Source organism: Lissotriton helveticus, chromosome 9 (genome assembly GCF_964261635.1).
Source record: "Lissotriton helveticus chromosome 9, aLisHel1.1, whole genome shotgun sequence".
Lineage (NCBI taxonomy): Eukaryota > Metazoa > Chordata > Amphibia > Caudata > Salamandridae > Lissotriton > Lissotriton helveticus.
In genome coordinates, this window is record NC_136070.1 from 146019031 (window position 1) to 146044914 (window position 25884).

At 47.2% G+C, this 25884-nt stretch overlaps 1 protein-coding gene across 1 annotated transcript in view; it reads left to right on the plus strand.

Annotated features, from left to right (window-relative positions):
* The window catches only part of LTK (leukocyte receptor tyrosine kinase), a 678246-nt gene that overhangs the window by 591427 nt on the left and 60935 nt on the right, over positions 1-25884 (plus strand). The window contains exons 12-16 of the mRNA XM_078662014.1: positions 1430-1580; positions 7880-8011; positions 8177-8333; positions 9880-10062; positions 21639-21737. Of these exons, the coding sequence (XP_078518140.1) occupies positions 1430-1580; positions 7880-8011; positions 8177-8333; positions 9880-10062; positions 21639-21737 (722 nt within the window). The remainder of the gene's footprint in view (positions 1-1429; positions 1581-7879; positions 8012-8176; positions 8334-9879; positions 10063-21638; positions 21738-25884) is intronic.

A 25884-nucleotide genomic window follows, 5' to 3' on the forward strand; every position in this document is an offset into this window, starting at 1 on the left:
ATATCCCTTCATGCCCATTCCCTCCCTTCAGCCTGATCCCCACCACAGTTCAAGCTAAGGGCAATTACTTCCTAACAGTAAAGCAACCTCAATCCAATCTCTGCTCATTCTGCCTGCAGTCCACCCACCTCTCCGCAGTCTAGCTCGCTCCCTACAGTTCAGTCTCTTCTGTAAAGTCTAGTCATCTTCCATGTAGTCAAGTCACCGTACTCATAATTCAACTTCCTCTCTGGAAGCCCTTCCGCTTGTTTCCGTCATGTACTCTTCCCGCATCCAGGGAGAGGTGTGGCACAGTGGCCAGAGCGGCTGACTTCTCAGTGCGGGGCCCATGGTTCGATCGCCAGCGGCAGCTCAGCTCAGCATAATGTGACTCTGGGCAATAGCTCACTTAATCTCCCCGCCGGCTCCCAGCGCCTTGAAACCCTTAAGGGGGTGATATTTCCCTGCTTTACAAAATAAAAGTTATTATCCTCGTCCCTAACCTGTTTCCGGCGTTCATTTCCTGCCCACCATCCAGTCTAAGCTAGACTCCTCCATGCAGTTCAACCTCCATCCCAGTAACCCAGCATCCTCCCATGCAGTTCAAACCCCACTGCATGAGTATATAGCCCAACATGGTACCAGAAGGCAATCTCTTCCCATACATTGAACCACTGTACTCATTCATAGATTCATTGGTATGTGTCCTTCTTTCGTTTCCACCTCATCTCCTCCCACTCAGCTGTCCTTTAGTGACCTCTACTCTAATCAAATCTAGCTCTGCCTTACCTGTCTCCTCCCTCGCTGCACCCTGCATTGATTCTCCCACGACTGCTTCAACCCTTGCCTCACTCCTGGTAGTGACAGTCACTGGGAAGCACCTGTGTTCTATCTGGTCAACAGTTCTTAATTCGTGCAGATGCTTGCAGGTGGAGGATACCAGCACTCGTTGTTAGGGATCAGGACTTCTTTTTCATCATCAGGCTTTGATTCAGAGACATAGAGAAAAAGGAAGAAATGGAGAAGGATGGAGGAAGAGAATGATGGAAAACAGTGACAAAATGAGAAAGCAGAGATGTAAAAAAGAACATGCAAGTCTGAGATAAAGCGACAGCAGTTTAGGGTGGTGGGAGAAAGAGGCATGATGAGGCAGCAAGACTAGGCAACCTTTTCATTCCATCACCCTGTCATTCGGCATCACTAGTGCTTTTAAGAAAAAGTGTGAGCCACTGCATTTTTTAAAACCATTTAAGCCCTGATAGTATCTTGTTTATTCGGTGGTGATTACGACGTAGATACTTTATCATAAATGATCGATGTATCTTTTGACAATTGTTCTCTAGATAGTTGAATTGGGGCTATTCCTTTACCCCTGAGACCCTCATGGGCTGGGTCTGAGACATATACTGCTGTCAAAATAAATAAATAAAATACAATTTTCCCATTGTAGAATTTCAGCCTATGGTGCAGCAGGGGGCAAAGGTGCGAAGAATAACAACAAGCGCTCCCACGGGGTCTTCATATCAGCCGCCTTCCAACTGCAGAAAGACGAACTTCTCTACATCCTCGTAGGACAGCAGGGAGAAGATGCCTGTCCCGGGGTGAGTAAGATGTATGATGGAACAACGCATGCATTCACCACACATGCCTTTACAACGGATACACTACCATGCATGACCCGCTACTAATCACCCCATTGCCACGTATGTCATTACAACGCGCATTCACAAGGACACTTTAAAAGTGCCATTACGACGCATACAGTAACCACAGATACCAATATAATGCAAACCTTTACAACGAAATTGTGCTATATGCGGTACTGCTTTACAGTTGAAGTTACAATTTTAACAAGCATTTGCAATGCAATAGGTCTCGCATTGGTGAAAGTTTGAGCTATTGGCGTTGCAAATGAAAACGTACTAGTACTGTCCATTAAATGGCACACTTATATGACATGCCTAAAATAGGCACTAACACTGCACATTAAATAAGACATGTCTATAAAGAAGCACTGACACTGCACATTAAGGAAGCGCAGTGTTAAGCTGGACAAGGATGCTTCCGGAATGGGAAGCATTGGTGTTCTTGCTGGAGTGAGATCGGACGTTTGTCTGGTGGCGGTGCAGCACATTTTGTCCTATACTGCTTCACTATTATGTCAACTTTAACACTGTTGGGGCTAAAGTTTAATGTTATTATTATCAGTTTAACACTTAACTACAGCATTCAGCAATTGGAAGGTGACCAGCTAACGAATGCAAAGGGCCTACTACTGCAGAGCTGGACACATGGCAGTGCTTTTAATAACGTTTGATGCATTATAACTATAAATGACCTTATTGAAGTTTGTAAAGGGAGGAATAATGTGGCACATTTTTAATTAGGTGGAAATAGCCGCAGCTTCACAAAAATACAGTGCCCCAGGCTATAATTATCATCTTAGTATGCGAGGCACCCCAAGATAAGAGCACCTCCCTGGTCACTCTCACACTACACCAAAACATTTTGAATACAGCAGCAATAGAAACAGAACACTATCCCAGCCTCTTACTTCTCCAAGGTGTAACTTTCTGTACAAAACCTGTTTCGACAACCCACATACAGAGATGTGTACATTTAAATATATATGAGACCCTACAGCTGCCACAACATATTTTAGTGTCTGTATACGAAGCACTGTGACTGATTATTGTAGTCCACGCTAAGCGAAGGTTGCAATAAGTATGCAATTCCGTTTGAAGTACTGTTTAGAAGCTTTGAATACTACAAGTAGTTCTTGTGGGAGGGCATTGGAGTCCATAAGCCGTTGCGCTGGTCAGTGGCGCAGCAAGGTCAGGTGATACCCGGTGCGGAAAATTTCTTGTCACCCCGGCTTGACAAAATGGCATAAAAATGTGCTTAGAACACAAATGTTTGCTATTTTGTCGCCCCCTCAGTGATGACACCCGGGGCGGCCCGCACCCACTGCATCCCCCTTCCTACGCCACTGGTACTGGTGTTTGTTTGTAGCTTCGAGCATAGGTGGGTGTGTCCAGTGGTAGAAGTGCAATAAAAAAAAAGTATAGGAACTGGGATGCTGCGTGCAATGCGGGTGGGGTGAGTTAGCGTGGGGGCAGGCTCAATGGAATGGCAAAAAAAAGGAAAACATGTAACTTTTTTCAGTATTTCACTTTTTGGTAACTATATATCAAATGACAGAGCTAATATAAAAAATAAAGGCAAGTTAAGATAATTGGGGGGAAATTAATCCTGGTTAGTGCAGTGGAGAATAGTGATTTATGTATGTTTAGTGCTAGTAGGACCCAGTCTGTGCCAGAAATCACTATGAATATGTAAGTCATTATCTAAAAGTTGCATTACTGACAGTATAAAATAGTTTCCAAAAGACAGTCAACAGTGGTGTTTCTGGACGGCATCGGTGAAATATCTCAATCTTATAGTTCTCTTATGCCCACTCCTGGAATTCTGACTGCCCACAAAACTCAATCCTTGGTAAATGTTTTCACAATGTTAGGAGGGCAACCTAATTTCCATGTTCACATTGAACTTTCCAATTCGAATTGCATGTATCTGTAATCACTATTTTGTTTTCAATTACTTTCCATATTTTGTTTTAATTAATTTCAAGGCATTTGTGTCTTTTTCCATACAGTTCTTTTTTATTAAGTATTCAATTCCATCCCACTTAAAACAGACCCCGCCAACGTGTTTCATCCCTTATAGGGACTTTATCAGGACCTAAACAATTTTTTTTTATAATGTAATCAATGCTTTTCCCTTATTAACATCAGCAACTCTGGTTCTTATTTTTACATTACATTTTCTAAATTTTTCGAATCCTTTTTTTCGATTTTATTTCTTTTTTGTCTTTTTTGTCTCTTTTTTTTGATCTAACATGAACCACTTTCATTTCAAGGAGTGTTTTGATCAAGTTTTCTGTACCAACTTCTGTCTGGTATACAGACTAATATATACATTTATATACATGCCATCCCCAAAAATTCAATGAATCCATGTATTCATTAAACCAAAATACACCAACCGTGTAAAGGGTGGTTGTAGTTACCAAATGCGTACATACAAACTAACATGTTTAGTACTCTGCAAATGTGCATTCAAGAAGATCACTACTTTACTTACAATTTGGTTTATCCTCCTTCTGAAAATTCTTCTTTTCCATTCATTCCCCATTTTAATGTCTGGGCTCCTATAGTCAAGAAAACAGTTTCATGTGTCAATGCGCCTAAAGCCTTTCCATCTCTTCCTCTTGTTTATTAAATTATGTTTCTCCTTGTTTATTTCTAACCTGCTTGATGAAGTGTTAGCGAGCCATCCCCTGATTAACTTCCTATCCCTAAAACAGAGTAAACCTATATTCCGGGCAGAACTAAAATTCCCCTTCTCTCATATCCTGAATCATTTTTCTAACATATCAATAAATTATACCAGCATCATCAGATACAGTCCCTTCAGACCCCATATTCCTCCTTCTGATCTTTGTCCCTCCCCATGGGGTTATCTCATGTATCTCCCCAGGTCTCTTACCTTTCGAGCAACCTTTTGATGTGTGTCCTAGTCCTATCTGATTGATCTGTCTCAGGTGCACTCATCCCGCCTCTTAAATATCCCTCTAATTTCAGTAACCAGTTTCAGCTGTGCCCTGTCCGAGTCTCGACTGCCAATCCATTATTCTATTGCAAAACAAGAGTTGATGGACAGAATGCAGAACAATGTCATACATTCACCCCAGTACAGAGATCTGGACCTAAATCCATCGTTTTTTTGCACTCCACACCACCCCAGTTCAGACATGGCCGTATGCAAATCAGCCTTGACCCTGTGCCTCATGGGAACAGTCCAGCCTGAACTGCCAAGCCATGTCTTTCCTGGACCGAAATCAAGCATCCTAGGACCGGTTTCTGGCTATCAGCCGTCTTCAGCCAGGATAGCTTGACTCCAGTGGTGTGGAGAGCATGGGACTCACATGGCTTGGCAGTTCGGGCTGGACTGTTCCCATGAGGCACAGGGTCAAGGCTGATTTGCATATGGCCATGTCTGAACTGGGGTGGTGTGGAGTGCAAAAAAAATGATGGATTTAGGCCCAGATCTCTGTACTGGGGTGAATGCATGACAATTGTTCTGCATTCTGTCCATCAACTGTTGTTTTGCATTTATCACCCCGAGTGGGATGGGTATGCTCAGACGTGAGTCCCATGCTCTCCACACCACTGGAGTCAAGCTATCCTGGCTGAAGACGGCTGATAGCCAGAAACCGTTCCTAGGATGCTTGATTCAGGTCCAGGAAAGACATGGCTTGGCAGTTCGGGCTGGACTGTTCCCATGAGGCACAGGGTCAAGGCTGATTTGCATATGGCCATGTCTGAACTAGGGTGGCGTGGAGTGCAAATAAACCGATGGATTTAGGCCCAGATCTCTGTACTGGGGTGAATGTATGACATTGTTCTGCATTCTGTCCATCAACTGTTGTTTTGAATCCATTATTCTATGGCAGCCTTCTTGAAAGTTCTTCCTACTGTATTCATCCTCCCTAATCCCATTCAAGTATCCTGTTGCTCCACTCTATCTTTCTTTTCCTTTCATAAACCGAGCGTGTATCTCAAGCCTATACTAGGGGCTTATATATTTGCTGTATTTTACAAATGCCAGAACCCACACTTCCGATAAACATACGTGGCTCCCATCTTGTAATGGGTGTTTCGATAAACTCAAGAGTGGCTGCCATCTTATAATGGGTTTCTTGTTATTAAACTATGAGGCATTGAAGAGTGCACATATCGTCATTGAACATTGTAGCAAACAACACCTCACACCCCCTTCATCCGAGTTAGCGTGTTACCATCATGAGCTGTCACCTGGCATATAATCAGTGTCTGACCCAGTTTATAACTGTGAGCCTCATACCTGGGCTTAGGAGCCAATTCTGATGTAACCACCCAAGTAGCTTTCCTCAAATCTAACTTGGAGTGCTGCACCAGCCCTGTCCTTTGATATAGCTCTGTGGTAACACAATTACATTTGCCTTCAGATGTTCTTAACAGTATATTGTCCACCCCCCAACACCAGTCCACTGAAAATAATTATATTAGTCTGCCCTCTGTTATGCCTGGGAAATCCTGCTCCTGGGCTTCCTTGTGCACCCACAGTTTTTCACTTCTTGGCCACTTGGTTTTGTACAGTTATTGTGGCATGAAATATGCTGAACAGGCCTCAGCCACTCTGTTAACTATAAATAGTAGGATTTTGCTTCATGATCAATGCAGTTTTACTACTGTATGCTGACATCTTCGGATGTACAATAATAATAACTATCATAGTGTAGTAATAATAATATTAGAAATAAATGCTTTAATGTAGCACTTCATATCATACTTCTGCCAATCGCTCATTTAATTTTCCCACAGATCCAAGAAGATGCCAGTAGCAAGCCTTTAACTCATGAAGTCATCTTGCCAGTGACAATATAGAGTAATAGTAGAAGTGCAAACTGCTCTGTACAATTTGGAACACACTTCATTAATATTCATGAGGAAGATTGTGACCCACTCCAATGCCTTACTTTGTGAATTGGCCTATTCGCACTAGTTCAGCTCTCAAAATAATTTAGTGGTCGCAAAAAGTCAGTGCACAAAGTGCGACCAATGTTGGCAACCACATTATTAGAATATGGGGCCCATAATTCTTCATTTTAGTTAATAGTTCATTTTTTCTTAAAACTTTGATTGATCATGCTGCTGTAAATCTTATGGCTCAATCTGTATTGAGGATTCTTATGTGTTACGTAAACTGACTCAGCTCTACCAGGTTTTTTTTCATGCCCACAGGTGACACTAGTGAACTTAGTTCAATACACCAGCACTGAATATGGAAAACAGGTTATTGTAGCCCCACGGTAACCCACCCAATACATAAATTAGGTGATGTCAATGCTTTTGGGTTACCAACAGGGAGCAGTAGTAATCCAAATGATCATTCCTGAATGATATATACACTTAAGATCACTCGAAACGGATTATGAATGTCAACATATTTATTTAAATATGGCTTTATTTTTTTTTTTATTTAGTGTGTTAGAGAGCGCAAATGTGACCTGTTAGTGTATCAGAGCACTTTGTATACTAGTGCACATAATATTGGTAACATCACAGAAGATAATAAAAAGCAGCCACAATCTTGGCACCAGTTGGTGAAGGCAGAATGGAATGCTTTACAGAGCCTCCGAGAGTGTTGATGGAGGTTTCTTCTGTCGAGATAGAATCAGGTGCTGTGCTCATCTGGATCTGCGTCTGTGACCTGGGTGAAGTTTTTCTCCACTTAAGGGGGGCACGTGCTGATCCTTAAATACTAACTTATTATCAGGGATGAGAACCGCTGCTATAGCTTCAGGAATGCTAGATACAGATTACGGGCACCAGAAGAAGAAATTTAGACACATCTTTAAGACAATGGGAGATGAAGGGAACATCAATTTGGTCTATACCCTTCTAATGTTTTATCTATGGCTGTTCTTTTGATGGCCTTGGCATTACGATAAGTGAACTCTTGTCCCAGAAAGGGTACGGCATCAGGTGTTATATCTAGGTCGGTATCTGAATTACTTAACACGCTCTCCATTCTAGGAATGATAAGAACGATAAGGGCGGACAACAATAGTGTTATTAGTGTTTACAGCAGACATGACAGTGATTAGGCAGAAAACAGGAGAATTATTATCCAAGATGGAATGGGGTACCTACCCAGAATGGAGTCGGACCTTATGGACTTAGTCATATTCACACATTCTGCCCTTCACATAAACCATGAATGTGATTTGGTGCACACATTTGCTTATTCCAGTTGCCTGGCATCCTTTGTGATTGTCCTCTTGTTCAACACTTAGGCAAATGTGCTAGCCCAGGAGCTGTGCTTTGGGAAGTCATCAATCATTGAAGCGGAGTACTATGAGAACAAAACCTTCCTGCAGTGGGCTGGCGGAGGCGGCGGTGGTGGAGGAGCCTCCTACATCTTCAAAGTACGTGAGATCTTCCTTTCAAAGCAGTACCTTACTTGTGCACTTGGAATGTGCTTCAGCGTTTTGTGTCTTCTTCTTGAGATCTATAGCGTTGGCTGAATTTGGTGGTGTAGTTACTGCTGTTGCTAACCTGCATGAGTTTTCATTGTGGTTGCTCTTGTGCAGCAAGAGAATGGGGTTTTTAGCCCCCTACTCATCGCAGCAGGAGGAGGAGGAAAGGCCTACCTAGAAGATCCGAAAAGCTCCTTGGACCACTTGCACTTAGAGGAGCTGGAGAAAAGCACTGCAGTTCCTGGTTTAAACGGAAGAGCAGGGGCAGCAGGTAAGGTTTACATGAAAACATGAGGGACGCACAGAGATCAAAAGGAGAACCGCTCTTTTAGGTAATCAACATATCTCGCAGCAGGTTGGTGTGACCGGTTCCGCCAGAGAACTAATGACCTTCTAGAAACACCTGGCTAACATTACTCTTGCTTCATTATGAGAACTTATGTGATGCTTCATTCAGGATTTGACTTAAAAAAAATATGGTTTCCAAAGACGCAAAAAACCCTTTACACAGTCACATACTGCTCTGGAACAGGTCATGGAAACTTGAGACGTGTCCAGAGCCCAGTCATATACGGTCGACTTTGGGTCTGATTTATATGCTGGCGGAGAGGAAATTCTATCGCAACAGCGGCAGAGTTCCCTCTAACCTCTTCCATGCTCATGACGAGCTGAGCTCGTCATGAGCCAAGGCGCTCCGGTGCTCACGATGAGCTCAGCTCGTCATGAGCCGTGGAACGCTCGCATGCGGGGATAATTCCCCTGCTGTGCTGAGCGTTCCATGGCAGGTAATGCACCTGTGACGAGCTGAGCTCGTCATGAGCACAGGAGCGCCGTGCCTCATGGCGAGTTCAGATCGTCGTGAGCATGCGGGCGCTGTGCGCGCCCCCCTACCCCCCCAGCACAGCGGGAAAATAACCCCCACAGCGAATGGGCTAAACCTACATAGTGGTCCACCCACCCAATTTAGATAAAGGTGGATCTTTAGTTTGGCCACGGCAGTGACTACTCTACCTCCACCTTAGCCAAACTTCTCTAGTGACCTGTCAGAGAATTAGCTATATGTCCATCCACCCAATTAGAATGGGCAGACATATAGCGATTTTTTTCTGTCGGTCACTGCCAGGCAAACTCATGTGACGAGGGACAGTAGAAAAAAAGAACTTATGCCCCATTGCCATGGGAGATGATCTCATGACTCCCATGGCAAGGGGGGCAATATCTTTTTTTTTATGTAAAAAAATAAATAGTTAGGTAAAAGGCTCCGGCATGTTGACGGAGCCTTCCACCAAGCTGTTAAATGCATTGACAAGGACGGCCATGATGGCAGTTCCTGCTAGTGCCTTATGAATACCACCAGCTTGACGTCATTTATAAATCTGGTTGGCCATCCCTCTGTGAGCATGATGAAGTAATTTACTCCCTCACCCTAGCAGAACAATGAGCCATGCATCAGAATATAAATTGTGTCCTTATTTATTTGCATGTCCCCACCCAATCAATCTGCCAGCAGATCATGGTAGGCACAGACTGTACCCAGAAACATTTTCTCAATACTAAACAACATATGTTCTAAAGAAAAGTGAAAAGACAGCTCGTAATTTCAATTGCTACACAATTTTGAGGTGACTGCGACAATGGAGATCACTTCATAAATTTTAGGAAAACCTCATCTTTATATAAAAAAAAGGAAAAAGGGAATGCAAATGTCTACAATAATATGTAAATGCTGGAATTACCATATCATTAATGCTGGAGGCAGTGCAGATTTACAAAGTTACAAAAGTAATTATTCACTTGACTCGTTTTCTCCTTTGCAGGTGGAGGGGGTGGTTGGAATGACAGCACTCTTCTGCCCCATGCCGGAAAGTCTCTCTTGGAAGGAGCCGAGGGGGGCAAGGTTTGCCAACAGGCATCAGTGCTCTTGCAGTGGACAACGTCAGGTGGCTTTGGTGGAGGAGGAGGTGCCTGTACTTCTGGCGGCGGCGGTGGAGGCTACAGAGGTGGGTACCTTTGGGTAAAGGTTTGGGGTAGCATGTGTGCATTTCTAATGCTCAGCATGTACTAGGATTCCAATAATATATATACCAAAGTAGGGGACATTGAGCTTTGAAGTTTAATTCATCATTGTCAGAAGAGTGTGTAGTTTACACCAGAGAAATGTGTAAAGTTCTTGGATTTCTGTTATGCAGAATTCGTGAAACTTCTCAAAATTTTGCACGATGCAATCTCACATATTTTTTATCCATGAGAAACTGGTATACTCAGAAAAGGTCTTGCTGAGAGACATTTTTTGATCGACTCATTCTCTTGCTGCTAGGATCTTCAATCCAAAAGTATGTTCTTATATGTGAAATTTAATGAATTATTGTGAAAATAAATTACGCAAATTCACAGACCTCTAGTAATCCAATGACAACTAATTAGTCAATGAATGGCAATGGCAAATAATTAGTCAGTTGATGACAATCAGGTGAATGTTTATGCCGTTGTGATGACAGCTTTATATTTACCTATTAATGTCACGTCCCTATAACCTTTGCATTAGTTAGAAAACAAAGGTTACAAGGACATTAGAGTTAGGTTCAGATTTTACACACAAAAAACCATAGAAATTCAACAGTCGTAGTTAGAGTTCTCTCAAGCAACTATACCTTGTTCCCGAAGGAAAATATAATACGCGCCCCCCACCATGCACAGTCTTCACATTAATAATTTTACAGCAAATGTATCAATGATTATTAATGATGTTATAAAGGATCTTATGAGTGATGTAATATGTGGGGTAATTACAGTGCATGGCGCAGGCATGCCTTATAGTTACCTTAGGGCTTGAGTTATAGTTACTTGAGAGGGGCCTGCCACATTTTTTTTAGGGGAGGTGGGTATGTGGCCCCAGGCCACATTTGGCCCCAGGAAAACCCATCCCCGGGGCCCACTGCTTAATTTAGGGGGTAGAGGGTACGCAGCCCCCCTCCCTCGGCCCATTTCAGCCCCACAGACCCCCATCTCCGGACCATATTGTAAATGGGTAGGGGGTCACGCATCCCCCCTCCCTGGGTCAATATTGGCCGCGGGGACCCCATCCCTGGGTCCCGACCTGTAAAGTTTGGGTGCCCTGGAGTCCACCCAGAGCACCCATTTCATCTTTGTTGGGGACTGCGTTGGAAGCCCCAATGCCCCTGTAGCCCCAACCAGCTTCCCGCCTCCAGCCGGAGCTGACATTGCTCCCACCTGTAGGGAGCAGCAAAAAAATGCTGCTCCCCACAGACGGGAAAAATATTTTCATCTGTTTCTCTGCCTGCTTCACAGTAAAACAAATGTTTAAAATTGTTCATGCTCCCTCCCTCTGGGTGCGGACTAAGGGCCCCATTACGATGGCGGGTGGAATTTATCCGCCTGCCACCGTAACGGAAAACGGGACCAACCACCAGAGGTGCGGCGGTCCCTCTAGGCCAATTAGGATGGTGGTCGCATCCCGCATCTTCAACATTGTGACGGGTGGTGCTGTAAGCATCACCCGCCGCAATGTTGAATGTGCATGCTGTGCATTGACAGGCACAACGTGACAGGCACGGCGCGGTGCCTGCCACCTTGTGCATGGCAATGAAGGGGGGTACCATAGGTACCCCCCCAAGTGCAGCCAAACGGGGTCCCGCAACGGGCCCCCAAAGTCATTTACCGTATGCCTTTCCATGGCGGAGTCTCCGCCATGGAAAGGCACACCCATAGCAGGCATACTAATATGGATGGAGGTGCCAGCAAGACACCGCCACCAAATTGTGGGCCTTTTCCGCCAGCTATCCGACTGGCGGAAAAGCGGCAGACAGAATTTCCGTCCACCGCGGTACCCCCCATAGTAATATGGCGGGGGTAAATTGTATTGTGATGGCGTGTGGATCGCCACCACCCGCCACCGGCAGCCGGACAGTGGCGATTCGCACAGCATCATAATGGCCCCTAAGCGTTTGCTCTCACTTGGCAAGCGAGAACAAACACAGGTTTCCCTGCCTGCTATGTTCCGGGTGTTGGTGGGCCATAGCTGGAGCTGGCCCTGGAGACCCCCTCCACATCATCGAATTCGGCAAGGCCAGGGGCCCCTAGGGCCAAAATCAGCCTGGGAGCAGGGAAAGCGAGAGAAAACACAGGTTTCCCTTCCAGCTATATCCCTGCAGTGGGTGGGCCATAGGAGGAGCTGTCCCTGGTGGCCCCCTCCCCATTTTCAAATTCAGCTGGACCCAGGGGGATGGGATCCCCAGGGCCAAAATCAGCAAGGAAGGGGAGTTCTCAGCCACCTGCTCAATTATATATGCAGCTGGGCCCCAGAGGATAGGGTCCTCAGCCGTAATCGGCCCGAGGAAAGAGGCCATATGCACCCCTCATTATAGAAATAAATTCGTGGGGCTTGGCCCACCTGGTGGGCAAATAAAAGCAAGCACAGTTAACCGTGTTTGCCTTTTAAAAACATTTCCAGTGGTCGCCATTAGGTATTTACAGTTCGGGCCTAATACCCATAGGAAAAGCATTTTTTGACTTGCTTATAACTTTGGCGCAGTTTGACGAATCTTCACAAAATGTTCCCCAAAAATGTCTTCCTGATTCTAGTTGATAGAGTGGTCCAAGGCCATGCCCCCTTTTTACACCACTGTGCAAACACGCCTCCTGGTGCACTGCTGCTCGGGAGAGGAAGTCCACTCTAGTCCTAAGGTTCTCAGGACACAAGAGGACCTCTTCGCTCCGTCCACAGACACGCCGTGGAACTCTGGAACCTCCTCGACGCTACATCACCGGACATCGCCTTCCTCACGGAAACCTGGATGAACGCCTCCTCTGCACCCGACATCGCCATCCCGGACGGGTACAAGATCATCAGGAGGGACCGCATCAACCAGACCGGAGGAGGCATCGCCATCGTCCACAAGAACACCATCCGCATCACGACCGACGCCAACGACTCCTTCGCCGCAGCCGAACATCTCCACTTCCAGATTCACACCGACCCAAAGACGACCCTCAGAGGCACCCTCGCCTACAGACCCCCGGGACCACGCACACAATTCAGCGAAGACATCACAGACTTCATCAGCCCGCACGCCCTCCCCTCCGCTGACTACATCCTCCTTGGGGACCTCAACTTCCACCTGGAGAACAACAAGGACCGCAACACCACCGCCCTGCTGGAAAACCTCGCCAACCTCGGACTCAAGCAACTGGTCAACACCCCCACCCACTACGCCGGTCACACGCTTGATCCCGTCTTCTCTTCCAGCAAGTACATCACCTTCAGCCACGCCACCAGACTCCACTGGACCGACCACAGCTGCGTCCACTTCAGCTTCAAAAGAACCACGACCCACCACCACCCGCAACAGGTACCTCACAGGAATTGGAGCAAGATCACCGCGGACCAGCTCACCACCTCCCTCAGCCAAAGCCCACCCGCCAACACAACGGACCCCAACGAAGCAGCCCGCAACTTCACACAGTGGCTGACCGCCTGCGCCAACGACCTCGCGCCACTAAAGAACCCTCCCAGCAGACCCAGAAGCAAGAAGGCATCCTAGTTCACCGACGAACTCAAGGACTCCAAGAAGACCTGCCGCACCCTAGAGAAAGCCTGGCTCCTCAACCGGACCATCGACAACATGACCGCCCTCAAACACGCTACCCGCAAGCACCACTAGCTCATCCGCACCACCAAGAAGAAATCCCTGAAGGAACGACTGGACAACAACGCCCACGACAGCAAGGAACTCTTCACCATCGTCAAGGAGTTCTCCAACCCCAGCACCGGCACCAACGACATCACTCCGTCACAAGACCTCTGCGACTCCCTCGCCTCGTTCTTCCACCGCAAGATCACCGACAACCACAACAGCTTCGGCGCACCACCCACGTACCCAACCGTCTAACCCACGCCCCCCACCGCCACCCTTCGCACCTGGACCACGCTGACCACCGAAGACACAACCCGCACGATGAACACCATCCACTCCGGATCACCAACCCACCCCTGCCCACACCACGTCTTCAACAAGGCCGACTCCACCATCGCACCCCAACTCCGGAACATCATCAACACCTCCTTCAACACCGCCACCTTCCCGGAGAGCTGGAAGCACGCCGAGCTCAGCGCCCTCCTGAAGAAACCTACAGGGGACCCCACCGATCTCAAAAACTTCCGCCCCATCTCGCTCCTCCCTTTTCCTGCTAAAGTCATCGAGAAGATCGTCAACAGACAGCTGACCGCCTTCCTCGAGACGAACGGATCCCTCGACCCCTCGCAGTCCGGCTTCAGAGCCAACCACAGCACCGAGACCGCCCTCATCGCAGCCACCGACGACATCCGGACCCTGCTCGACAAGGGGGAAACAGTGGCCCTCATCCTCCTGGACCTCTCCGCTGCGTTCGACACTGTCTGCCACCGCACCCTAGTCCAGCGCCTCAGCAACATCGGTATCCAAGAGAAGGCACTGGAGTGGATCATCTTGTTCCTCGCCGGAAGAACACAAAGAGTCCGCCTCCCCCCGTTTCGCTCCGAGGCCACCGAAGTCATCTGCGGCGTCCCGCAAGGATCTTCACTCAACCCCACCCTCTTCAACGTCTACATGAGGCCTCTTGCAGCCATCGCACGCCAGCACAACCTCAACATCATCTCTTACGCCGACGACACCCAGCTGATCCTCTCCCTCACCAGAGACCCCGACGCCGCCAGAACCTGCCTACACGAAGGGATGAAAGACGTCGCCGAGTGGATGAAGGACAGCCGCCTGAAACTGAACTCGGACAAGACGGAAGTCCTCATCCTGGGATCTTCGCCCTCTGCCTGGGACGACTCCTGGTGGCCCCCAGCCCTGGGCACCGCACCCAAGCCAACCGACCACGCACGCAACCTGGGCTTCATCCTGGAGTCCTCCCTCTCGATGACCAGACAAGTCAACGCCGTCTCCTCGTCGTGCTTCAACACCCTACGTATGCTTCGCAAGATCTTCCGCCGGATCCCGACCGAGACCAGGAAGACTGTCACCCAGGCACTCGTCACCAGCCGACTGGACTACGGAAACGCCCTCTGCGCCGAAACCACAGCCAAGCTACAGAAAAGACTCCAGCGCATCCAGAACGCCTCCGCCCGACTCATCCTGGATGTCCCCCGACGCAGCCACATCTCCAACCACCTGAGGAACCTGCACTGGCTCCCCGTCGACAAGAGGATCACCTCCTCACCCACGCACACAAGTCTCTCCACGACCTGGGCCCCAAGTACCTGAACGACCGCCTGACCTTCTACACGCCCACCCGCCAGCTACGTTCTACCAGCCTCGCCCTCGCAGCCGTACCACGCATCCGAAGAGCCACCGCCGGAGGAAGATCCTTCTCTTACCTGGCTGCCAAGAGATGGAACTCCCTCCCCATCCACCTTCGGCTGACCCAGGACCATCTCGCCTTCAGGAAACAACTCAAGACCTGGCTGTTCGAGCAGTAGCATACCCCCTCCCCCAAACGCCTTGAGACCCTCCCGGGTGAGTAGTGCGCTATACAAATGGTATGATTGATTGATTGATTGATTCGCCCCACCAGCAGTGTGCCAAGAGGCGTGTTTGCAGAGTGGTGTAAAAAGGGGCATGGCCTCGGACCACCTCTCAGCAATCCCATCGTGTGGGGTCTACTGGAGGTACCTGGTGGGTTAGATGGCCCCCAGGGACTCTTAGGCTTTAAGGGGACTTAATCCCCCAATTTAGAACACGCCAGGAGGTGCGTTTGCAGAGTGATACAGGGAGGGGCGGGGCCTCCAGCGAGATGCCAGATTTTTTTCTGTTTTGTTAGAAGGGAGGCTGTGTGGTCCCCCTACCCTTAATATTTTGTGAGCCGTGGGGACCCCATCCCCCAGGGCCTTACCCATTGTTTATTAAAAAAAAAGTTAAAAAACAGGAAGGGTGCTGCGCAGACCCCTCCCGAGCCCGATTTCAGCCCCGGGGACTGCATAACTCAGGTAATGGCCTAGTTTTTAAAATATTTTTTTTAATTTATACAGGAGGGGGGCCGTGTGACCCCCCTTCCCTGGGCCACTTTTGGCCCCGGGACCCCATCTCCGGGGCCTGGTCTAGTTTTTAATTATTAAATTATTAATTAATTATGGGAGGGGGCCGCATGCCCCCCCCCTTCCTTGGACCACTATTGGCCCCGGGAACCCCATCCCCCAGGGCATGGCCTTGTTTTTTAAATATTGTTTTTAATTTATACGGGAGGGGGTCATGTAGCCCCCTTCCCTGAGCCATTTTTGGCCCCGGGGACCCCATTCTCGGGCCCTGGCCCAGTTTTTACATTATTTATTTATTAAATTTGTAATTAGTGGGAGTGGGGCCACATGGCCCCCCTTTCCTGGGCCAGCCACTATTGGCCCCGGAAACCCCATCCCCCAGGGCCTGGCCTCTTTGTTGGGGACGGCGGGGGGAGCTCCAATGCCCCCGCGGTCCCTGCCAGCTCCCCGCCTCCTCGAGAGCCCACATTGCTATTGGACAAGGGGAGCTGCTAACTTGCAGCTCCCCTTGTCCAAAAGCAATTCTGCTTCGCTTCATGGAAGCGAGAGCAGGTTTCCTGCTCTCGCTTTGATGAAGCGAAGCAGAGTTTGCAATAACAGGGCAGGAGCTGTGCGCCCGCCCTGTCATTGCAAACTACAATGTCCCGGGGATGGGCAACCTGGGTCATTGCTGGAGCCGGCCCTGGTGGTGGCAGTCCCCAGGGACATGAAGGGCGCCAGGAGCGGGACCGCGCAGTCCCCATTCCAACATATATATAGCCCTGGGGAGGTGGTGGTCCCTGCGGCCGGGGGTCCACAACGGATCCCCGTATTTAAATAAAGTTTGCCCCGGGGAGGTGGTGGTCCCCAGGGCAGTGTGGGGATTGGCAGAAGCCCCCCCACCACATTTCCTTTATATTTAAGCCCCTGGGAGGTGGCGGTCCCCGAGGTTTGGGGGGCACACAAGACCCTCGACACATAATTACGGATGCCCGGGGAGGTGGTGGTCCCCAGGGCAGCGTGTGGGGCAGGAGCCTCATACCTTCGTGGTGGTGAATCATGTTGAAAATAAATTGCTCCAAAGAACCTGCAGGGTACTCACAGGGGTTTTATTCCATAAATGTATTGCAGACGCGTTTCGTTGAAAAAACTGCCTTTTCCAATGCTTCCATACAGGTTCAACATGCACAGTTTATCAGGTACATTTAAATATGAGAACCCTCGTCCTCATTGTTGGGTTCCTAATCATGGTATTCGAAAAGGGACTTCAATAAGTTCTCCCACATCACTGCTTCCATGTTGGAATGGAACATTTATGAGCGTATATTATATTAATGTCCAGGCAAATGCCACAATATGCCCACCTTATAGGTAAATCATTCGTTCTTCCGTTCACAGTTTGCCCGGATGTTTGTTAGTGTTCGATTTAGCCGCTCTCAAACTCCCATAATACAGCATGTTGAAAACCCCTCGCCTGCCTTTGGATCTTGTGCCAAAACCAAACTGCAGGAGTCAGTCGAATTTCTGGCTTCCTTGAATTTGTATAATTCACGACCCTGGTTGGTCAACAGTCAGTTTTTCAAAGGCGGTTCTGGCAGCATCGTACTCAATATTCTGCTCCACTTCACCAAAGCTGCCGAACTCTCGGCGGGTGCCTCATACCTTCGTGGTGGTGAATCATGTTGAAAATGAATTGCTCCAAAGAAACTGCAGGGCACTCACAGGGTTTTTATTCCATAAATGTATTGCAGATGAGTTTCGGCGAAAAAACTGCCTTTTCCAATGCTTCCACACAGGTTCAACATGCACAGTTTATCAGGTACATTTAAATATGAGAACCTTCGTCCTCACTGGTGGGTTCCCAATCATGGTAATCGAAAAGGGACCTCAATATGTTCTCCCACATCAGCCTTCTGTGGGGGTTCCTTTATCCTTGGTAGCCCATCTAACCCTGATTGGCCTTTCTGTCTTTTTATCATATCATCTACTTGAATTATACTGCCTGGCTTATTGTTGGCTGTCTGACCTATTGTGATCTGCTTTATCGTCAGGGGCTCCGTGACCTATTGTGGGCTCTCAGACCAGTTGTGAACTGCTTTACCTATCATGGGCTCGTGACCAATCGTGGGCTGCCTTTATTATTGTATGCTTGGAAGTCATTTATGGGATGGAAGAGGTGTGGCATAGCGGCCAAGGGTGCCTGACTCCGGACTACGGGGTTCATGGTTCGATCTCTGGTGCCGGTGGTGGGTTAGCCCAGCACCATGTGACTCTGGGCAAAAGCTTGCTTAATCTTCCCGAGGGCCCCCAGCACGGGGACACCACTTTGGAGGTAGCTTCGCGCTTTACAAATACTGGTATTTCATTTCATTTCATCCTCTTTTAAGACATAACCTTGAGCCATAAAGCAACACAAAGAATGGTACCAAGTATTTGATGGATATAAATACCCAGGTAAGAGCATCATCTTTTTGTGAGGGCCACACTTGAAATTCCCATCCTGTGACTGATGTGAGGATAGAAAGAACTTTTTGGTTTATTTCCATTGGTCCTCATCCAAAACAAATTCACCCAGTACATCTGCACTACGTGACAGGTAAAGGGCAGGAATGCTCCATGTCTTAGTCAATATGATGCATTCTAGCCTTTTCCTCTGCACTAGTGTCCTTTTGGCAGCCTAGCGCCAACGCAGGCACCCTTGCACCATGGTGCAAGGAATCCCCCATTGCATACGAGATTGTTGTTGTGCAGGAAGGGGCGTCTTCCTGCACAAAAACAATCCTGAGAGACATATTCCTCTTTTTATGTGTGCTGCAGAATGCCATCCCTGTCTGTTTAAACTATATGTTCAGACTACAATAGTCTAAACCCAGTAGAACCTTTACTTTGCACCAATAAAATCATATGTTACTTTCATGTGCATTATAACTAAAAAAGGGTTAAGGCTGTTGTAAGTGCTCCTGTCTGCTCGGAAGCATATAAATGTTCTATTAAAAATACATGATTATTAATGTATTTTTTAAGTTTGTTGCAAGCATGTGACCACCACGCATAGATGGACACAAGTTTTCTTTTTTTATATACATTTTGTAAAATATTTTTTGTAGTATATGCTTAAAAATTAAGTTAACTAGCCATCAGATTGCCAAAGCAAGATCTGTTGGTTTCGCCAATATTTGTTTATACTTTGAATGAGCTGACATTGCACAGATTCTTTTTGCATTTGCTCAAAACCACCTGTCCTGCTTTTGCCCAGTGGTTCACATCAATTTTGGCTTTCACGTTTTGTAAGCTAATGTGCTTGTTCACCAGACATGCCCATGTACATTTTTATTTAATCACTCAGCATTACAGGTAGTAGATTACCTGTTAAAATGTCACCAACTTAAAAATTTGAACATTGGAAGCATCAGACGTGTCAACTTCGAACACATTTTCACCATGTGCAAAGGGGGCAGGATCTTGGACGGAGTAGGCTTAGTGCTGAGCACAGCCTGAAACACTTCTACCCACCACACAACCTCCACACTAAAAATAAGATTTGACAAAGCAAATAGGTCTCTCCTATGTGAGAGCCTTTGGCAATGTGTTTTAGCCATGTTGTACACCAGTGTGGATACTAATCGGTGTGGATAAACGTGATTGGGGTGGAGTTGAGTGGGGTGGGGTATAGTAGAATAGGGTAGATTATTGTGGGATAGATTGGGGTTGGGTAGATGAGTTTAGGATAGATTGGGGTGGGGTAGATTGGAGTGAGGTAGATTGGGTTAGATTTGGTGGGGTAGATTAGGGTAGATTGGGGTGGGGTAGTTTGGGTCAGATTGCGGTGGGGTAAATTGTGGTAGATTGGTGTGAGGTAGATTGGGGAGGGTGAGACTGGTGTAGAGTGGGATGGGGTAGATTGGGGTGGGGCAGATTGTGGTTGATTGGAATCGGGTAGATTGGAGTATATTGGGTGGGAAGATTGGGGTAGATTAAGGTAGATTGAAGTGGGTTAGAATGGGGTAGATTGGAGTGGGGTGGAGTTGGATAGATTAGAGTGGGGTAGATCGGAGTGGGGTAGATCATAAAATTGGCTGTGCAGGACCTCGAAGCACGAGCTGGAATCCCACCCTGTGAAGGGGTTTCCAGCTCATCTTTCGTGCCTCGGATAAACATCAGCTCTTCACCGGGAGCCCATTTGAAGGGGCCGCTATCATGTGACACACGGTGGCACCGTGTGAGTTGGCAGGTCTGTAGCAGGGGCGTAACACAGTGGAGATAACGTTTTGTACCCCTTGCTTCTAATCTTTAAATGCTCTGTTTGTTGGCCACAGAAATCCCCTAAGGGGTCTAACTCTGAAGAAAAGAAAAACTGTCCAAGGGAGCAATGCTAACACTACATACACAGAGTTCTGTTTTGGGGTTAGTCCTCAAGAGATACCAGGGAATGCAGGTTGAGCTTGCTTAATCTTCCCGAGGGCCCCCAGCACGGGGCTCTTAAAGCCCTGCCCATACCCCTGTATGGGCAGGGCTTTAAGTGGGCCGGGTCTCACCGGGTCTGAGCAACTGCAGTTTTTTAAAGGGGGCCTTGAAACGGGTCTCTTTTGGGCTCTGCTTTGTGCCCTGGCACAGGTGGTCCGTTTTTTTCTGGACTGTAGTGACAGCAGGCACATCCATGTGCGCGTGCTCACACTTCTCACTTCTCACTCGTAGAGAAGTTACGGCACAACGTCATGCCAGATGAGCGTTGTAGAGGAAGGGAAATCCTTTAAAGAGAGTAATTTTCTCTCTAGATTTCCCTTCTCTTTTTGAAACGCAGGAGCACTGAAATTACTTCATATTTCATGATATTAATTCAGCACTAATCCTTTGTAGGCTTCCTGAATGGCGTGCGTCAACAAGCGCTATATAAATACAAACCTTTGTCCTACTCTATCCTTCTGCTATCATTCCAAATCCAAATAACTGACTAACCTATCCACCACTTAAAATGTACTTGCATGTTTCACTATACTAATTCAACACTAATCCTCTATGGGTCCCGGAGAAGCGTGATACTCGCAGAAAAAGCGCTTCGACGCCTCGTATGGGGTAGTAAGCGCTATATAAATGCAATTACAATACAACACAATACAATATATCTGAAAGTAATGACAGAAACAGCAAAATACAAGTTGGGCGGCACACTATGCTAAGCACAGATTTTTGGCGTGTGTTTTTAAGCCATGCCCTTATTGCATTGGCCACGCCCCTTTGAGAGACCCCCCACCCCCAGTTTTCTCATCCCACTTAAAGCCCTGGGTAGGGGGGTGCTTCAATAGTATTGATAGTCGTCCTTCAGGCTGGGATTCTGCTAAACCAAAACAAATGGCCTGCTTCTCTTTTCCTCTGGTTGGAATTTGCCTCCACTCCATCCTGAAGTAAGTCTGTGCAGTGTGTACTAGTAGCAAATTGTGAAGAAGAAACATATGTTCTTTGAGAATCAGGCCGTGTGTGTCGAAAGAGAGTGGTGCACTGGCTTCTGTTCTGTGCTCACTGGTATTAAAGTGCATTTAAAGACTCTGAGGCTCCTGTTTGCAGGTGGAAATGCAGCATCAACTGATGACCTCACAACCGACGGGGAGGACGGGATTTCTTTCATGAGCCCCAGTGGGGAGATTTTTTTGCAGCCCTTGGCAGGTAAGACCTTGTTTTTTTATTCATCCACTCCCCTGGGAGCGGAATCTGAAACTATGCTAGCTCACCAATGTGGACGAAAAGATGAAACCAAGGCAGTGAGGAGAAAGGCAAATGAATATCCTCTTTACGTCAATGCAGGGTCACTGCTTCCCTTAGGAGAGGCGAAGGCGCCTTAGGGTGGCTCATATTTATAACAGGCCTTAAAATTCGGATGTTACTGTATGGGGAGCGCTCCAGCTAGAAAATGATATTTTGCCTGGAGGACTGACATTCTTCTAGCTAGTTCCAGCAATATAAAATCCTACCTCTAGTTATTGCTCCCTAAATACTCATAAACTAGGGTGACACTGAAAAAAAACTAAAGTGGAAAAAGTCACTTTTTGCTTCCCATAGGATTAGAGGGACACATTGTGTAGATATGTATATATGGAGTCTAGATGCAGACTGAATGTCTAGCTTCCATTGGTACTTACATATTTAGAAGTAGGATTGTACCCAGAGGGAATGCTCTCTTTTTAATGATACCAAGCTCCATCAACTATAGTTTTTTTGAATCAATATTATTCTTTATGATGTTAACATCACAGTCACAAGTACCTCCACATAAAAGTAATGATGAACAACAGTGCAATCAATCGAGGAGTGCTCTGTTATCAAAGTAAGTGGAAACACTCCTTCACATGAATGAAACTTCCCACTATAAGGCCTTTCAATATACAGTTAATTGTGTTAGAACTTCATATTGATAGATAGAAAATGCTTCAGCCCACAGGTGATTTTATCGCCTTCCTCAGGATTGGTGCAGAATTTAAAGCATCCGGTGAGTGCATAATCACATGAGTTTTTAAACTTGTTTAATAATAGGATACATTGACCACACATGCAGCATACAAAACAGCTGGGAGTACAAGTGCAGTAGTGCTATTGCAAATGATGACTTACTAGCCGAGTCCTACTAACAGCCAGAACCATCTACAGTGCTACTGGCAGATGCTACATATTTGTCCCCAGAAGTGTAAATGTAAATGTAAATGTATGTGTCTTGTAAAGCGCACTGCTGCCCTGAGGTGTCCTGGCGCTGTAGACCGCTGGGGAACCCGTCCTGGCTATCCCTGTGAGATGGTCCCTACTGGGTATCTCCAAGGTGAAACCAGGCATCCCCGGGGAAAGTGGGGGGCCGTTGTAGAGATGCCGAGTGTGATCCCTGATTAGAGTAGGCACCGAGGCGAGAATTATCGAGTCCGCTGACCCTGATCCACGACCCTGCCGCGTCGGGAATTGAACCCTGGTCCCGGGCCTTTCTCTGCTTCCGGGTCTGCCGCCTCTAACCAGTGAGCCACACCACTCCACTAGGATATCACTCAGTTACCAGATAAGAGGGCAACACAATTTAAATCGATGCAGGGCACCATGAAATTAAGTTATTAATCTTCCACCAGTGTTAAGGCTACAATTAGTCAAATGTCTAGAGCTCTGGATGAGTAACAGAATTAAGAAACGACAAGGATGAGAGAGAACGAACTGCGATCTACAACCATTCTAGGAACTTAACAATCGTGAGGTGAAATGCATGGTTATGATTGAGAAGATGTTTTCTTGGAATTAAGTGGGGGCTGCAGTTCATCATGTTAGAACCAGGCAAGGTCAGGCGTGCTACAGAAATAGCTTACACGTTGGAAACTCCCTCTGAAAGTCTTGCATTAGTCAATCGACTTCTCAAGAAAGTTACATGTTTAGAGATTAGGGCACCTCGTCCCAATATGTCTTTGGTTGTACTATTGGTAGATAGAAGAACCGCCCACTATATTAAAGGGATGCCAGTGTTGACCAACAAGAGCACTCCTGAGAATGACCAAGCATGGTTGGCTCTTGAAAAGACGTGTGGAAAGTTCACTGCAGCCCTTCCATAAATGAGGTACAGTAGCAGCTTTGAGACACCATCTTGGTGATGGTACTAACTCAAAGTAAAACGGCCTTTAAAGTGCCTTGTTTGAGGGTACAAGAAGCGTTCCAGGGGCAAAGATCTGTTTTGCTTGGATCACTGAAAATCCTTCAATCAATCCTGGATAAATTTGCAGAATCCTTGGAAGTTAAAGCGGGTGTCCAACATAGTTAGTTGCACGAGGCCAGATGCACAACGGATTTTCAGGATAGTCCCATAAAATAACTTAACATGCCACAAGCGTATGTGGAACTCATTTACATAGTGGCTAGCTTACACATCTAGCTTCTATCCGCTTTTAGAAGGTACATGTTACATAGATGGACGTTTGCATAGGGCAGTGATAGCCAAGGAATTTATTTCGCGACACTGGGGCGCATGAGAGCTTCAGTGACCTGTAACTAAGGCGAGGCGCCAAGTGTCCAACGGATGTATTTGTGACGACGAAGAGCACGGGGGTCTCTGCAGTGGTTTCTGGGATGCGGACACAACCTCACATCTTTGCCTGCTCAGACATTAATCTTCTGCCTGACAGACTGGCGGAAACCTAAACATCTGGCAACGGCTGCGGATAATGTGCGCTTCAAAGAAGGCGATGAAAGGCAAACCCCAGGCAGATGTTGCTGTGAACAGATGGGGCCTGTCAGTGGCTCATTTCACTTGCTGGAATAAAGAGAAGAAAGACAGGAGTAGGCAGGTTAGGTGTGCAGAGCTCAAGGAGGGAGAAGCGAGCAAAGATTTCACGTGGGATGCTCCTTTCCTCAGGTGGGAGCTGTGATGGGAAGGACAAGAGCACCCCCACCTTCCAATCTGCCTACATGCCCCCTCCACCTTCCCCACTTACAATGAGTTACTCTTCTTCATGGCAAAAGGAATAGAGCAGTCCTGTGCGAGAGTAGCACTGTGTGAGGGCAGCCCAGTCGAAGAGTAGTACTGTGTAAGAGCATCCCATGTGAGAGCAGTCCTGTGCAAGAGTAGTCCCGTATTAGAGCAGTCCTGTGTAAGAGATGTCCTGTGTTAGAGCAGTCCTGTGTTAGAGCAGTCCTGTGTTAAAGCAGTCCTGTGTTAAAGCAGTCCTGTGTTAAAGCAGTCCTGTGTTAGAGCAGTCCTGTGTTAGAGCAGTCCTGTGTTAAAGCAGTCCTGTGTTAAAGCAGTCCTGTGTTAGAGCAGTCCTGTGTTAGAGCAGTCCTGTGTGAGAGCAGTTCCGGTGTCAGAGTAGTACTGTGTAAGAGCATCCCATGTGAGAGCAGTCCTGTGCAAGAGTAGTCCTGTATTAGAGCAGTCCTGTGAAAGAGATATCTTGTGTTAGAGCAGTCCTGTGTTAGAGCAGTCCTGTGTTAAAGCAGTCCTGTGTTAAAGCAGTCCTGTGTTAGAGCAGTCCTGTGTTAGAGCAGTCCTGTGTTAAAGCAGTCCTGTGTTAAAGCAGTCCTGTGTTAGAGCAGTCCTGTGTTAGAGCAGTCCTGTGTGAGAGCAGTTCCGGTGTCAGAGTAGTACTGTGTAAGAGCATCCCATGTGAGAGCAGTCCTGTGCAAGAGTAGTCCTGTATTAGAGCAGTCCTGTGAAAGAGATATCTTGTGTTAGAGCAGTCCTGTGTTAGAGCAGTCCTGTGTGAGAGCAGTCCTGTGTGAGAGCAGTCCTGTGTGAGAGCAGTTCCGGTGTCAAAGTAGTCCTGTGTGAGGGCAGCCCAGTCAAAGAGTAGTACTGTGTAAGAGCAGTCCTGTATGAGAGAAGTTCCTGTGCAAGAGTACTACTGTTTTATAGCAGTCCTGTGCAAGAGTAGTCTTGTGTTAGAGCAGTCCTGTGTAAGAGTAGTCCTGTATTAGAGCAGTCCTGTATTAGAGCAGTCCTGTGTAAGAGCAGTCCCATGTGAGAGCAGTCCTGTGCAAGAGTAGTACTGTATTAGAGCAATCCTGTGCAAGAGATGTCCTGTGTAAGAGCAGTCCCATGTGAGAGCAGTTCCTGTGCAAGAGTAGTACTGTTTTATAGCAGTCCTCTGCAAGAGTAGTCCCGTATTAGAGCAGTCCTGTGTAAGAGATGTCCTGTGTTAGAGCAGTCCTGTGTTAGAGCAGTCCTGTGTTAAAGCAGTCCTGTGTTAAAGCAGTCCTGTGTTAGAGCAGTCCTGTGTTAGAGCAGTCCTGTGTGAGAGCAGTTCCGGTGTCAGAGTAGTACTGTGTAAGAGCATCCCATGTGAGAGCAGTCCTGTGC